Source organism: Eucalyptus grandis, chromosome 1 (genome assembly GCF_016545825.1).
Source record: "Eucalyptus grandis isolate ANBG69807.140 chromosome 1, ASM1654582v1, whole genome shotgun sequence".
Taxonomy (NCBI): Eukaryota; Viridiplantae; Streptophyta; class Magnoliopsida; order Myrtales; family Myrtaceae; genus Eucalyptus; species Eucalyptus grandis.
In genome coordinates this window covers 42,630,413-42,646,092 of record NC_052612.1, presented here as the reverse complement: position 1 = coordinate 42,646,092, position 15,680 = coordinate 42,630,413, and the positions used below count along the sequence as shown (strand labels likewise).

The window sequence follows — 15,680 nt, the reverse complement described above, 5'->3', positions numbered from 1 at the left end:
AGGGGGAGCTTACCAAGATCATGACAGGGACAACAATGCAGATAAAAAGAGTAGAAGGTGTAACGGATGATGTTATGCTTGTGCCAAAGTAAGTCATTTTGCCAGGGATTGTCAATTCAAAAGAGTTGAAGGAAACGTCATGGCATCCAAGGAAAATGATAGCAAAGAGGAGTGGGATTTCGAGCATCCTTTGCAATAGAGGAACAAGAAGAGCTCGCAGCCTCCTCCATCACAGAGTTAGAAGATGTGACGGCCCTCATCACGGTAATGATAAATTGATCAATTATGATGAAGATTGAATAGTTGATTTAGGGTGCTCAAATCACATCACTGAAGATCAAGGCAAGCTATCAAACATGTGTGAGTACAATGGTGGACGAGTAGTTGTTACCGCAGACAACTCAAGGTTGCCGATTACCCATGTTGGCCAAACAATGATATCACCTCAATTCAATTCGCATAAGGTTGACTGCAAAATGTGTACCATGTGCTAGGAATGAAGAAGAATCCATTTTCTGTGGCATAACTTACAAACTCAAGCAATTATGTGGTATTCGGTCCAAGAGACGTTAGGGTGTATCGCAAGTTGAAACCTACTAGTACACCAATCATGGTGGGGTGTCGATTAGAGTCTGTCTACGTGCCGTTAGCTTAGATGGCATACGTGGACAAAACTTGAAAGAGTGATATGCCTGATTTGTGGCATGCACGGCTTGGGCACGTGAACTACCATAAGTTAAAGATGATGATGAAGAAAGGTATGCTAAAGGGTTTCCCCCACTTGGAAATCCAAGAAGACGTTGTCTGCGTCGGATGCCAGTACAGAAAAACAAATCAGCTTCTATATGAGGAGTCCACATTTAAAGCTAAGATGCCTCTTGAGCTCATCCACTTAGATGTATTTGGACCAATGAAGTGACCATAAGTGAAAGAAAAATATGAAAGAAGAATCTGATGCATTAAACAAATTTAAGGAGTTTAAAGCAAAAGTAGAAAATGAAGTAAGCAAGAAAATACTATGCCTCCGTACAGATAATGTGGGAGAATATACATCAAATGACTTTAGAAAGTATCTTTAAAAATGGAAGATACGTCGACAATTTACTTGCCCAAATACGCCACAACAAAACGGAGTTGTCGAAAGAAAGAATCAACATTTGGTAGAGACATGCAGGAGCATGTTGCATGTAAAGAATGTTCCACCCAGATTTTAGGCTGAGTGTATGCACGTGATCAACAGACTACCTCAAGCAAGGCTTGACTTTATGTTACCATAAGAGAAGTTGTGGAATCGCAAGCCCACGGTAAGTCATTTTAGAGTATTTGGATGTGTATGTTATGCATTTGTGCTAGACCATCTTCACAACAAGTTCGATAAGAAGGCAATTCGCTGCATATTTGTGGGCTATGATGATTAAAAAAAAAAGGATGGAAGTGTTGTGACCCTACAATAGGAAGGTGTTACACATCCGGAAATGTGGTGTTTGATGAACTATCATCTCGGTGGTCGTCACAATCTAATCCAAAACAAATTGAAGAAGATGTTCGTGAAAGAATGGAAGAAAATGATGAGCTTGATAAAGGCCAACCAATTGAAGAAGGAAATGATCTTGTAGCTAGAAGAGAAGAAGTCAGAGCACAGTCACCAGAAAAATCAAAAAGTCCATGGCGAACTGGTGTACATCCAAGAATTATAGAAGAACTTCGACCAAGTTAGATGGAAGAACTTGAAGAGCGAGAACCTCAATTGAGGAGATCAACAAGACAAAGAAGATAAAATCCCAAATATGCAAATGCGGTGTTGACCAAAGATATTGGGGTAGTCAAGCTGTCTACATATGAAGAAGCCTCACAAGGCGTGGAATGGAGGAAGGCCATGGAGGAAGAGATCCAAGCACTAAGAAAGAACGAGACATGGGACCTAGTGCCAAGACCTAAAGAGGTACGTCTTATATCATGCAAATGAGTTGACAAACTTAAAACTCAACCAGATGGGTCAATAGAAAGATATAAGGTAAGAGTAGTTGCTCGAGGATTCTCTCAAAAGTATGGCCTAGATTATGATGAGACCTTTAACCTAGTAGCAAAGATTATTACAGTTTGAGTCTTACTAGCACTTCTAACAAGCAAGTCATGGAAATTATGGTAAATGGATGTGAATAATGCCTTCTTATATGTAGAACTTGATCAAGATATATATATGGAGCAACTAGATGGTTTCCAGAGTAAGACTCGTCCAGACTACATTTGCAAGTTAAATAAAGCCCTTTATAGCTTCAAATATCCCCCGAGAGCATGGTATGGGAAGATTGCTGAGTTCTTGGTGCAAAGTGGTTACTCAGTAGCCCCAGCAAACCTAAGTTTGTTTGTAAAGGTAGAAGATGGCAAGCTTACAATAGTATTAATCTACGTAGATGATCTAATCGTCATTAGAGATAATGAAGAAGAGATATGTAAAATCAGAGCCAACCTCTCAATGCAATGCAGTTTCTGATGAATGAGCTTGGAGAATTGAAACATTTCCTTAGGACTTGAGGTTGAGAAGACCAATGAAGGACTATTCCTATGTCAATAGAAGTATGCACAAGACCTCCTAGACAAGTTTGAGATGCTTGATTGCAAACCTATATCTACTCCAATGGATGGAAATGTAAAGTTATGTGCAACCAAAGGATGAGAATTGGAAGACTCAACTATGTACATGCAATTGGTGGGCATCCTTATTTATCTAACCATAACACGGCATGATATTGCCTTTACAGTGGGAGTAGCAAGCCGATTCATGGAGAAGCCACGAAAGCCTCACTTAGATGCAGCTAAGCGCATACTAAGGTATGTAAAGGGTACATTTGATTTTGGGCTTCTATATATGAAATAAGTATCATGTGAGGTTATAGGCCATTGCGATGCTAACTTTGATGGAGATCGTAACACACGACGATCAACTACTAGATACATGTTTAGTCTTGGATTGGTAGTACTGTCATGATGCAGTAAAAGACAGGCAATTGTCTACGACCGAAGCCAAGTATAGAGCAGCAGCAATGGCAGCTCAAGAGAGTACATGGTTGTTACAATTAATGGAGGATCTTCATCAACCAATTAACCAATCGACATGGATATATTGTGATAATTTGTCAGCCATAAGCTTAGCAGAGAATCAATTTTCCATGCGAGGACCAAGCATGTGGAACTACACTATCATTTATTGCAGGAAAAAGTATTACAAGGCAAGATAAAGATGGAGTATGGCAAAACAAATTATCAAGTTGTGGATATCTTCACAAAAGGTCTTGGAGCTACAAAATTCGGAGAGTTTCGAAATCAACTTGGTACAATTGCAAGGTCCATGCTAAGAGAGAGTAGTCAGTGAGGGGGAGTGTTAGAGAGCACCACCTCTCTCTCGTCTAAGATCTTTCTCTATTTCTCTAGATTTCTCTCTCTAGATTTTTCCAGCCATAATTTTTTGTTAAAGTCAGCTATATAAAGTCAGTTAATGTACCGACTTTGCCTCCTATAAATGGGGGCTCTTGCCCCTTGAGTCTAGTGTGGAGTGAGGTGTGTGAGGAGTGTGTAGTGCAAAGTGGTAGAGTGATAGTGTGTGGAGTGAGTAACGTGAGGTGAGGTGAGGTGTGTTGTGTTTTTGTGTCATCTGTGAAGAGAGTGGTGAGTGACACGTGAGAAGCACGTGAAGTGAGTGTATGTGTGAGTGTATTAGTGTGGAGAGTTGTAATATTGTTTATAAAGGAGTGATTATTTACTTGTATAACCACTTGCTTCTCAACATAAAATCGTCAGGATCTTGGGCGGGATCGAAGGTGGCAAATTTGATCACCATTTTCCTCTCTTTTCCCTTCTCTCTAGAAATAAAACCCGTGTTGCTTTATCACGAGCTTAACAAATGAATGTGTAGCGAGAGATCACTGTGCCCCTTCCTCTTGTGGGTGAGAGATGTTATATGGAAGTTTTAAGAACCGACATAGGGTTCAGCAGATGAAAGTTCAGAGGGAATTGCCATGGCAGCTTCCAGGAGGCAGTGTGAAAGGCCTTATGTGAAAGGAGCACCTAGTGCTGAAAAGACTTTTGTCATGGTGTTATTGGGAGACCCCCACAAGCGGTGTGTCTCCACACGGAAATTGCCATTTTCCAAGGCCCCTGTAGTTGTTTATTTAAGGGTTATAGCAAAGAAAAATGGTACAACAGATGCTTCGACCCAAGAAAGAACCATCTTTAGCGACCAATCAGTGATCACGAGTGTCATAATCAATCTAGAATCCGCTGACTCAGGTTACGGGTACGAGCGGAGGCAAAGCGTAGACCAAGGCTCCATGAAGCAAATCCCAACACAAACAACTTCAAGTCAATACACGACCCACCATTCGCTGCTACCAGATGAATATTAGTACTTCTCGATATTGAAAGATGCATTTCGGAAATACCATAATTGCAGGATCTACTGAGGCTTACGGGAGCACTTGGTGTAGAGGAATTCACCTTTTGAGAACCAACTTTGGATAAGGATCTGTTAGTCTATCTATAATGTTTATATTTTTGGGCTAAGAAATACTTTAATTGGGAACTGATAAGACGAAACCTGCAAGTTAATCATCTTCCATAATGGAAGTTATTTAGAGGAATTAGCTCTCTGATTATTTTTTTCCATGACAAAAGGTAACTAATTCTTTTTGTGTGTGTTCGAAGAACCTTTTTGAACTCGTCTTATGGGAATCTTTCGAATATACCCACTGTATCCACTTCTGTCCATTCTTCCCCTTGCCCGTTGCATTCCCTTGGCAATTGGAGTTGTTAAGATGAGAGAGGCACTGACTGCGAACTGGACAATGGCTGCAAACTGGACTATGGCTATCGCCTTAGTGCAACGGCGATCACGCTATTGGCAACGGGCTGATGATGATGTCGTTGAAGGAGAATGGTGGGATCTTCAGTAAGAGTGATGGCGTTGAATATAACTTGCTCCGGTCAAGCAGGGCATGTCATGTCGTGACTACTGTCCCCGCGGTGCTGCAAGAATCGTCAATCTGATTGGTATTGCTACACAATCTCTTCCGATGATGAATTTTCCACTTTCCTCTCTCTTGGACTTTGCCCACCCACAAACTCGTTTTCATCCTGACTTTATTCCGGATCTTTATATTCGAAGATCAATTCAACCTCTTAGCAAGTAGAGTAGATACATCAAGTATCTTCATTTTCTTTTTTGGTCGACATTGTGAAGATGAGCAGAATGAAAGAAGGATGAAGAATTAACAAGAAACTTTTGGATTTACTTCTCTTTCTGTGTATTCAAGGCACAAAATGATCATCTCAGAGCATGCTTCAATGGCTTGCTCTGTTTTTTCTATATGTATTACATGAACTCGACGAAGAAGAACTTAACGAACTAAAGAATGGAAAAACTGATTAAAAACAGAAAGAAGAAACTGTTGTTTTAATCTGTTACACAAGCTAAAACTGAATAACTGTTCTTCAGCAAAGGATCTTCTTTCTGAGTTGAGCACGTGGAGTTTGAAATCTTCATCACCGACTTCGTGGCTTTCCCAGTCAATTGATTCTGAACATTATGCAGACACGTGGCTGGCAATGTCACTGACTTGCGTGCTTCACTTCCTCTGATCTTTTTCACAGCAGCAACACCAGATTGTGCAGAGTATTCTCTCTGAGTTGGCTGTGCTCTGATATTCTTAACAGACATCAAGTATCTTCATTTCTTAAGCACAAAATATAGTTTCTTTTCATTTCAAAACAACTCCTTTTGTTCATGGTGTAGTCCGACAGTTTTCTTTAATTTTGATACATTTTCCACAACCCAGAAAGGCGGTTTCTGGTTTCGAGGTACGATAGCACGAACACAGAGAGAGATCAAAATAATCCCTTTCCGATTTTTGGGTTCCCGTCTTTAGCTATGATGTAGAAGAAGGATTCTGCTCTGAAGCAATAACAGGATGAGAAGCTGGAGTAAACCAATCCGACATACAAAGAGGACTTACAGACATTTTCTTCCACGAAGGACAATAGGTAAATTACTTTGAAAAGTAGGGAATATTGGTCGTGTTCTATTGAGAACCACATTCAACACGAATAGCCACGGAGACAAGAATAGCTTACGGGTATCCAAATTTAAATACAAGTATGAACTCTGAAACGTAAGCCACCAGTTGGGTACAGCACTAAACTGCTGCAGATATTTTTGCACATAAATTTGACACCTAGGAGTGGCAGCACTGAGATGCCAATTCCATTGCCAAAGATTGCCTCAGCACCACCAGTACCTGAGTTATGTCCGGCCTTTCTACTCCAGTTGGTCGTGTACAAGACTTTGCAATCTCTACCACTTTCCAAGCCGAGTCAATGTTGAACTTTCCTTGTAAACTTGGATCCATAATCACCTGTATTTTTTTAGTTTCAATTATAGGAGTCATCCACTGAAGTAAAAACACGTTGCGCACTGCGCCTCTAGTTACCGCCGGTTGTCCTGTAATTAGCTCAAAGAGTATGATTCCGAAACTATAAACATCACTTTTTCTGTCAGACCTTGAATATGGATAAAACCTGCAGAAGACATGAGAATGTGGATGAGAAAACATGTTCTAGGTCATGATAAGGCTTCTTTTTGAATCTCATTGAGTCATATATCTTTTTTGTGCTTTATATATTTTGTCAAGTCCAGATTGTAACCACCTAGAAAGTGAAGATAAGACCTATAAACCTTGTAATGTTTCACCGGTCGTTTCGCGTGTATCCAAGTAGAGAAGAAGGGATGGATATTAAAAAATGAGAAGTGACACACAAAATCTTAGGGAATGTCCGATTCTGTGTGTAAAGAGATTGGACAAGATTGAGTTTAGCCATTACTCAGGGTCGAAGTATCCTGGAGTGCCCAGAGGACAAGTTGGATAAGAATCAAGAGCTCGAGGTTCAAAAGCTGAGATACCGAAGTCAGCTATTTTAGCTTGCATTTTCTCATTCAACCAGATATTTGCAGCACTCAAGTCTCCATGGATGATGGGTGGATAGCAACCATGATGAAGATAATCCAAACCTGCAATTCATTGCAAAAACTCCTTAAACCCTGCCAGAGCGAAAACTGCTATAGTGGATATTTCATGTACATACCTTGTGCTACATCCAAGGCAATTTGAAGTCTCTTACTCCAAGTCCAGAAATTTGCCCTGTCGCCTGTTAAATTGACACATCTACCCCATTATATACGAGAAACAGACATTTTCAGGGTTTTCTAGAGAAAGGACTGTACAAGAGAATGATAAAGTACCTGATAAGTTTTGTCGCAGATTTCCACCATCCATGAATTCATATATTAGCGCCTTGGTTTTGGTGCCATCACAATATCCAAGCAGAGGAACCAAATTTTCATGGTCGACAGCCCTGAGGTTTTTTGCCTGCAATATCATAAGGGTGCTTTACCAGTGTCTATGCTGACGGTGGTTTGGGACCAAGTTTCTAAATAAGCATCCGTTTGCCTTGTTCTATCTAACCTTGGCTTGGAATTCCGTGGACCCTCTTATTGAGAAGCAAAAGAAAACCTTCACAGCAACTTCGCTGCCATCCTCTAGTGTTCCGAAATATACGTTTCCAGATCCTCCTTCAACCAGAACTGTTCCGAAGTTCCTCGTCATCTTCGCAAGCTCACCATATTTAAAAGGTCCATCCTTTAATTTCAGCATCCTTTCCCTAGGTTCTAAACCAAAATCTTGCAATGAGTATTAACACAACAAATTCTGAAGATTGACAAGTAGAATATGAAGGGAAAACTTTGAAATATGCCTGCAGTTGAGAAATTCAACCTATAGGGCAGCATTTTCTAAAATTTAAGAGCTATATTCAAGGAGAAGATGACAATGAGGGAAAAAAAGGGAAGAGGGATTGAAGTTCTGGCACCTTATGGAGCATTGGACTAATCAGGGAAAGTTGTATTCTCAAATTTTACTTGTTTCGCATGCTTGTCATGGATGAATTTAGGCTCATTAATTATTAGGAACTCAGGTAAATATGACCAACATGACTCTCTAGAACTATCTAGCACATCATGATCATCCTCCCTCCCTCTAGGATGACACTCTTCTTCTTCTTCTTCTTCTTTTTTTTTTTTTGGGTAGTCTATTGTTTTCCAAATCACTTTCCCTTCCGCCTTAACATGATGTTTGCTGGAAGAATCCAGCAAGTATTATTCAGCAAAAGTAACCGACTTACAGAGCCTACAAATAGGCCCGAGGAACTTTTGGAACGATGGGCACAAGCACAAACGAGAGAATTATGAGCATGAGCGCACGAGTTTCGTGGCTGAAGCATTAAGATGCGAGAAGTACCAGCGACAACTAGCCGGCCGACTAAAGCTCTGATGCAGCCGTCGGTATAAACACATGGCTGACAGATTGTCGCTGCCGCTGCTGATGGTGATGATGCTGAAGATTGAGAAAAAGCATGGTTGAAATCGTCAGGATCTTGAGTGGGATCAAAGGTGGCGAATTTGAAGACCATTTCTTTCCTTCCGCTCGGCTCCTGAAAACCAAACCTTGTGCTCTGTCACCACCTGAACAAATGTCTACGCAAAAGACATGTTCCTTTTTATCAGAGGAACAGGATTTGAGGATGATGATCAGGAGAAATATATGTTTTATGAGTTGTCAATTGCATCATGAGTGACTGCAGGGGAAACTAGCATGGCGACTTCAAAGGGGGCAGATGAGAAGTATTTTTCTTGCAGTTTGAACTTTGAATGGGTCATATAGTGAGAATCAGTAAAATGGAGAGAGATGCTTTGACCATCAGACAAAGTCACGGTCAAGTAATTGCCGCTTTCCGATGACCCGATTCCCGTTGACAATGTGAATTTCTCGATGCTGTAATTCTAAAAGTTCTTGGGGGATATTTGGGTCCCACTCCGATGTTTGACTGGAAACCTTGGGAGGTAACCGTCGAAGAAAAGGACAGAATCCTTCGTTTTGCCCCTATCATTGACACATTCTCTCGCTAAAAAAAGGCCAGACTCCTTAGAAAATTTCAAAATTTAAGTGCAGTCTCAAATTTGTTCTGAATCTTTTTTTATCTCGTGAAAAATTATAAACTTTCATTTCAAACCCAAATCTCCCGCATGCTTAATTTTCTATCTGATGCTTCATTCATTTGGTGAAAGATAACTTTGAAAAACGTTTTTGGATTTTTCGACATTAGTTTCATGGAAAATAAATTGGTAGGAAATTTTTTTCCATCAACAAGAAAATGTCTTCTAAATATGGGAAAATGTTTTCTGCCTCTCATTTCTTCTTTCACCAAACACATATTCCTTTTATTTTTATAATATTTTATTTTTTATTTTTAAAAATCGAGTTTTTAATTATTTTTTATTCTTTTCTTTCTTTTTCTTTTTCCTTGGTCGGTCGCCGGCCACGATGGCAACTAGCCGGTGATCGGCTATAGGTGAGCTATATTATTGATTTTCTTGCATTTCAATTGAAAAGCTATCGTCGTTATGCATTACCATGGGTGCTTTTGCATTTAGCCCATAAATCCTAGCATTTCTTATTGATTGTCCCTTTGACGTGATTTATTTATTTAATTTTTACTTCGCTCAATCAAGCCTCTTTTTGGAAACAGGTGTGTAACTACAACATCTTGGAGATTCATGAACTATTGAACATGTTCTCGGACCAGGCTAATTCATGGAGTGGGGTTAGCCAAAGTAAAATGGACTAGTGTCTCGCTGTATGACAACCAAAGAATCAACAAATGAACATACGTGGAAAAGCATCAAAGCAGCACGTTCATTGTCCAGGTTACAATACAAAGTCTTATGTAATTCTCAGAATCTGGACACTTTCATCGTCGATTTTTAAGCTGAGCAACAACTCTGGGGATTATTATCTGGGATGTGTTATTGATCAGTCTTCATGGCAGAGACAAGAACCAGACTCCGCCATGTCCATATCAAAATTTGGGCTGCCAAATTGACACGAGGGCGTAATAGCATCATTTTGGTACTCCCGTCTCTTCGGCAAGTTGATAGCCCCTTCCAGAATTTGGACTACTTCCGTCATATTAGGTAGTCTTTCAGGGCCGAGTAGTGTGCAGAGTAGAGCTAGCTGGATCATTTTCTTGACTTCGCTTTCCTCATACCCGCTCCGAATGTTGGCATCAACCAGCCTTTCCAACTCTTCATCTTTGACAAGCACGCCTGCCCATTCGGGTAGCAGCAGCCCCAGTGGACTGATCCTTCTTTGAGCACTTCGACCACAGATGAGTTCGAGAAGGGTCATGCCGAAACTATAGACATCACTCCTCACCGAGCACATTCCATTCTTCGAGTGCTCTGGATCAAGATAACCGTACGTCCCACCTGTTTGGTGCGGAGAAAGCTGAGGCTAAAGAAGATGGCTTCCTTGGCAACACCCTTCTCTTCATCCTTGTCCATGAAGATGGCCATCCCGAAATCGCCAATACAAACCTCAAAGTTCTCGCCCAGCAGGATGTTTTGGGGCTTAACGTCCCGATGGATTACGCCATGATCATGTAGATGGGAAATCCCTCTCGCAGCTCCAACAGCTATATTCTTCCCTGTGGGCCAATCAAGCGGGAGATTCGCGGATGGTCGTCCTCTTAGAAACGAGGACAAGCTTCCATAAACCATGAAGGAATACACGAGGATGTACTCTTTCAGTTCCAACGATGAGCAAAAGCCGAGAACCTGGATCAGGTTCGGATGCGAGAGCATGTTACCCAATTTCACTTCTGCATGGAACTCTCTCATTTCAAAATGGGAATGCTTGGCGATTCTTTTTACAGCCACTCGAGAGCCGTCTGCCAAGAGTCCTTCATATACACGGCCAAACGCGCCCCTGGCCACGAACTTTTCATTGCTGAAGTGGTTGGTAGCTGCCTGTAGCTCATGGACAGTGAACCTTTTAAGGCGTCCATGGCAAAGCTCCAGATCAGAACCAGGAAACGGGAGAGATTCACTTAGCCTACAACATGAACAACCAGATTTGGAAGGCTGAATTGTCCGGTGCAGTGAAGCCCCACCAGCGGCCTCGCAGGACGTCGTCGGTTTCTTGAAACTTCAATTGGAAAAATACGGCAGGCAAACCGGTGATGATTGAGAAGCAGGCGGCGAGTCGGAATCAAAATCGGGAGCATCGTTAGCAAGATCAATGGTGGCAAATTTGAAGACCACGGTTTGGCTTTTGGACTCCTAAAAGGAAAACTGAAGCTCAGATCACTCAAATCCAATGAGAACTTCAATAGTTTTCTTGTAGGCGAGCACGTAAAAACTTAAACTAGCAATTCTTAGCCCGTCTTTCTCAGGCCCTTCCCATTTTCCTCCGGTGGGCCGCATCACTGTAGGAGACTTCCCAAATATTGACGTTAAAGAATCAATAAGTTCGACCTAAGTCAAAAACGATTTGCTCAAATTACGCGGTTTCTGTCTTTTTTTTTACTTGGGCAAGAGCAATCTATTCCTATGGCTGAGACTTACAAGACCACACCCGTCCCACTCAAATACTGCACACACGCTGCGATCTTTTGCCCAGGACTTCTGTTTATGAATGAAACGCCTGCGAAATGGATGTTGGCGAATCAGGATGCCACCCTTCGCGAAATAATTAACTTTTATACAATGTTTCGCTAGGAATGCACCCACGACTTCTCCAGGAAACACCAATACATTCATCAGGGTTAAGTACTATTTTTTTTTTTTGGGGTCTTGCTTGTGGACCATAACTTCCTATTCAATGGGAATGGTAACCAGCAAAACAAAATTGGAAAATAAATCATGATAGAAAATTCTCATATATTGAATAATAATTATTTTTTTCCATGAAGAAGATGACTATTCCTGCTTAGCCCATTAATACTTTGCATAACTACTTAAATATAAAATTCCATTCTTTTGCAGAGTACTCACAAAAATATTTTCGCTAATTCTAAATATAATAAAAGTCAAATTAGCAACTCACACATGCATTTTAACTTAATTTAATGAGATTTCAAAGAATTACAGAATAAGTGAAAAATTTGAAAGTTGGCTAGCATGGTAAAAAAGTGGGGTTGTACAAAAGAAAAAAGTATTGAGGTAAAAACTTTTGATCAAACAAATTCAATATACTTAAATTTTAATTAGAAAATTCATTTTTAGCTAGTCACAAGATGATCCTGATTTCGATTATTGAGTTAACTTTGCATAACTTGGTTTGCGTCGGTTTTAAGCTACGCAAATTAGGTATTCAACTCTTTATTTTGACATTGTTTTTACCGTGTTCATTGATGAATATTTTCATTCAAGACTGCAAGTGTGAACAAATGTTTAGTCATTGAGGTGTTATTAATATAAATCCAACTTTTATTTTGTCTCATAATAAAACCGGTTAAACCCCTCTTTCTAAATTCTATGTAAAGATATTTTATGTTGATAATAAGTACCTTTTTCTAGCCTTTTTATTTGATTTTTATTTTTTATTTATTGAATTCCAGTTGGTGGGACCCACCAAATGGGATCCACGGTTCTCTCAGGGATTTCGGTTTCCTTGAGAAAATTATTGATGGGGGCGGCACCGCTGCCGTCATCTTCTCATTTTCCCCCTTTTTTTTTTTTTTTTTAACATGGGTTAAGTACTAATTAGATATAGTGCTTGGTGGGTTGATGTTCGTCTCGTATCAAAGAATCAAAAAGTTTGACCTAAGTCAGAAATGATTCGCTCATATCACGCGGTTTTCTGTTCCTTTTTCCTGGGGCAAAAGCAATCTGCTCCTATGTGTTGAGACTAACAAGACCAAACCCGCACCCCTCAGATACTCCACTCACACTGCGATCTTTTGCCCAAGTCTTCTGGTTCTGAATTACACGCTTGCGAAATGGATGTCGCGAATCAGGACGCCCCCCTTTGCGGAAAAATCCCCTATTGTAGAATGTTTCACTAGGACTGCACCCACGACTTCGTCAGTAAACACCAATACATTCATCAGGGTTAAGTACTAATTAGATTTTAACCCAAAAAAAGAGAGAGTACTAATTAGATATATAGCTTCATGAGCTGATTTTCATTTTGTGTCAAAGTAACGGTGACACGAGACAAACATGAACACAATTCATTTATCAATCACGAGTCGATATCAATTATTATATAAGCCCGACCAATACAAATCTCTATCTGCTAACTTTGTGTTGTGTTCAAATAGCGGATATGTCCCTCCTAGAAAATGTCATCTTATAGTACTTACAAACCCAGAGAAAATTGCTCCTCGATTTTTGTGTTCAACCCGACTGGTTATTTTACATAATTGATGTAATCTAATCCAATCAGATTGTGTATAAATAAATGGCGGTGCATAGAACAGCACACTAATTTGATTATACGTACCCTCTCAAGTTCTTTTAAGCTGTTCAACCCAACAGGTTATTTTACATGATTGATGTAATCTAATCCAATCAGATTGTGTATAAATAAATGGCAGTGCATAGAACAGCACACTAATTTGATCATACGTACCCTCTCAAAGTCTTTTAAGCTCTCTACGTTTTTGCAAATAAAATATAATTAATTATCATAAAAATTCAAGTATTCACTTTCTTCTTCTTCTTCTTTTTGTCTTTTGCCATCAGTATATCAATTAAAAGTACATAAAAAAGACTGGCCAAGAAAGCTAATGAAATAAATGTACGGCGGTCCAAATGTTGACATGAGGCAATGCTTGAACCCCCATTTTGTTGAGATCTTTCTCTGTTGTTGATCATATGAGAAAGGAAAAATAAGGACTCAAAGTGTTATTATTTTTTTAAATAAGGATTTGAAATAGACCTTATTTCAAATAATGGCATAAAATGCCCCATATTCTTTATAAAAATGGCTTAAAGTGATTATGATAGTTTCAAATAAGGGCCTATTCTAGCCGACTTGCCAACCAGCAAAAAATTCCAACTTATCAAAAATATTTTTCATCTAAATTAAATTTAAATTAAATTAAAATAGATTATAAATTAAAAAAAATTAAGAAGAAAAAAAAGAATAAGAGAAAACATAGGAAGGAGGGCGCTTGCTCCCACCTATGGCCTTTGCCCCATTGCCGGTGGGGCAATGACGAAAGCTGATCGGGTCGCCTACACTTGGGGGAAGGCTGGTGACCTCGCCCAAATTTGGGAGAGGGTCGCTGCCCTCTCCCACCTTTGACAAGGGCTTGTCGGCCCTTGCCTTTAGTCGGTCAAGATTATCGATCTTCCCTCAAGCGTCGGCAACCTCGTTGGCCTTCACTATCGCTCCATTAGCGATGGGGGCAGCCATAGGTGGGAGGGAATGCCCTCCAACCTATGTTTTCTCCTTTTTCTTCTTTTTTGGGACAAAATTTGTCTTTGCATGACCTGAATTGATATAAATAGATCAAGAGATCAATGCCATTTTCTCTTTAAGGCTAATATGGAGATGGGTGATGCTAATTCCATAGCTTATTTGTTTTTGACAAAGCTTTTTGAGAAAATTCCAAATAAGAGTTTTAAGTTGAATTATTTATAAAAAAAATGAAGTGTACATTATTTCAAATAAAAACGTGAAGTGTCCAAATTAATCTCAAATAAGAGTCTCTGGCAAGTGACTTTTCCATAGGCAAGAACAAGGGCATTTTTGTCCCAAAAAAATTGAACAACAATTAAAGGCAACTTTATAAAACTAAAAAACCCAACCTTGCTCCTTTTTCTTCCCCGAGCGCAACCCATCTGAACGCTATGTGACCGGTGGCACGTGATCAGGCGGCGGCGGTGTGCGATGGGCGGCAGACGAGATTTTCCTTTTCCGTTGGTGCACAGAACAATAGAGAACAGAGAGAGAAAATTCGAAAAAGCTTGTAGAAGAAGACGCTCTTAGCTTGCAAAGTCGGTCAACACCAGAGCTCTGGACTCTGCCTGCAATCGACTTTTGCTAACCACGCACCAGATTTCGGTATTTCGCGAGGAAGGGATGTGGAAGGGTTTGCAAATGGAGCCACTTCCCTCGGAAGATTCGCAGCCGAATACAACTTCGTAGGATTCCGCAATTTCCAGCGTAGGAGGAGGATTGCCTTTTATTTTCGTTTAAAATCCCTTACCCTTCGCATGCCGCCGTCGCTGCCACCGCCGCCGCCGCCTGGTCACATACCGCCTCAGGCGCTCAGAGCTCACCAATTGCTCTATAAGTATATTGGATTTCGAATTCTTGTTTAAAATTGATTTGAGCACTTTAGATTTTTATTTGAAACCACATTCATTCCGAATTCTTGTTCGAAAATTAATTCCATTTTGTACTTTTATTTAGAATTTTTCCCAATTTTTTAACGAATTGACAAAAATAATAGGGAAAATTTCAAAAAAAGACTCAAAGTACAATTATTTTCTCAAATAAGGGCCCGGAGTGGACTTTGTTTCAAATAAGGACTTGAAGTAGCTTTGGTTGTTTTAAATAAGGGCCGGAAGTGGCTTTGGTTGTTTCAAAATAAGGACCCGACCTCTTGGTTGCCGACTAGCTAAATTTTTCGATCGATCAAGGGTATTTTCATCATTTGGCATTTTTTTTTCCCTTTTTTTCCCTTTTCTTTTTCTGGTTCTTCTTCCTCTTCGTCGATGACTACCGACCATCAACGACGCCCACAAAGGGCTAGGCAAGGGTCGCCTTCGCCGGTGAGGG

The 15,680-nt window shown here is 40.2% G+C and overlaps 2 protein-coding genes across 2 annotated transcripts; both read right to left on the bottom strand.

The window, feature by feature from the left end:
* Positions 1-5,449: 5,449 nt before the first annotated feature.
* On the bottom strand, positions 5,450-7,655 carry LOC104414464 (probable LRR receptor-like serine/threonine-protein kinase At4g29180). Its single transcript, XM_039299366.1, has 7 exons — positions 7,515-7,655; positions 7,292-7,418; positions 7,135-7,197; positions 6,874-7,060; positions 6,483-6,570; positions 6,291-6,407; positions 5,450-5,701 (listed from the first exon to the last, which is right to left on the bottom strand). The coding sequence occupies exons 1-7, from the start codon at positions 7,653-7,655 to the stop codon at positions 5,450-5,452; spliced, it is 975 nt and encodes a 324-aa protein (XP_039155300.1).
* A 2,262-nt stretch (positions 7,656-9,917) lies between these two features.
* Positions 9,918-11,704, bottom strand: LOC104414457 (somatic embryogenesis receptor kinase 1-like). The gene is made up of 5 exons (XM_039299363.1): positions 11,510-11,704; positions 11,270-11,419; positions 11,109-11,224; positions 10,426-10,997; positions 9,918-10,372 (listed from the first exon to the last, which is right to left on the bottom strand). The coding sequence occupies exons 1-5, from the start codon at positions 11,702-11,704 to the stop codon at positions 9,918-9,920; spliced, it is 1,488 nt and encodes a 495-aa protein (XP_039155297.1).
* Between the last annotated feature and the right edge of the window lie 3,976 nt (positions 11,705-15,680).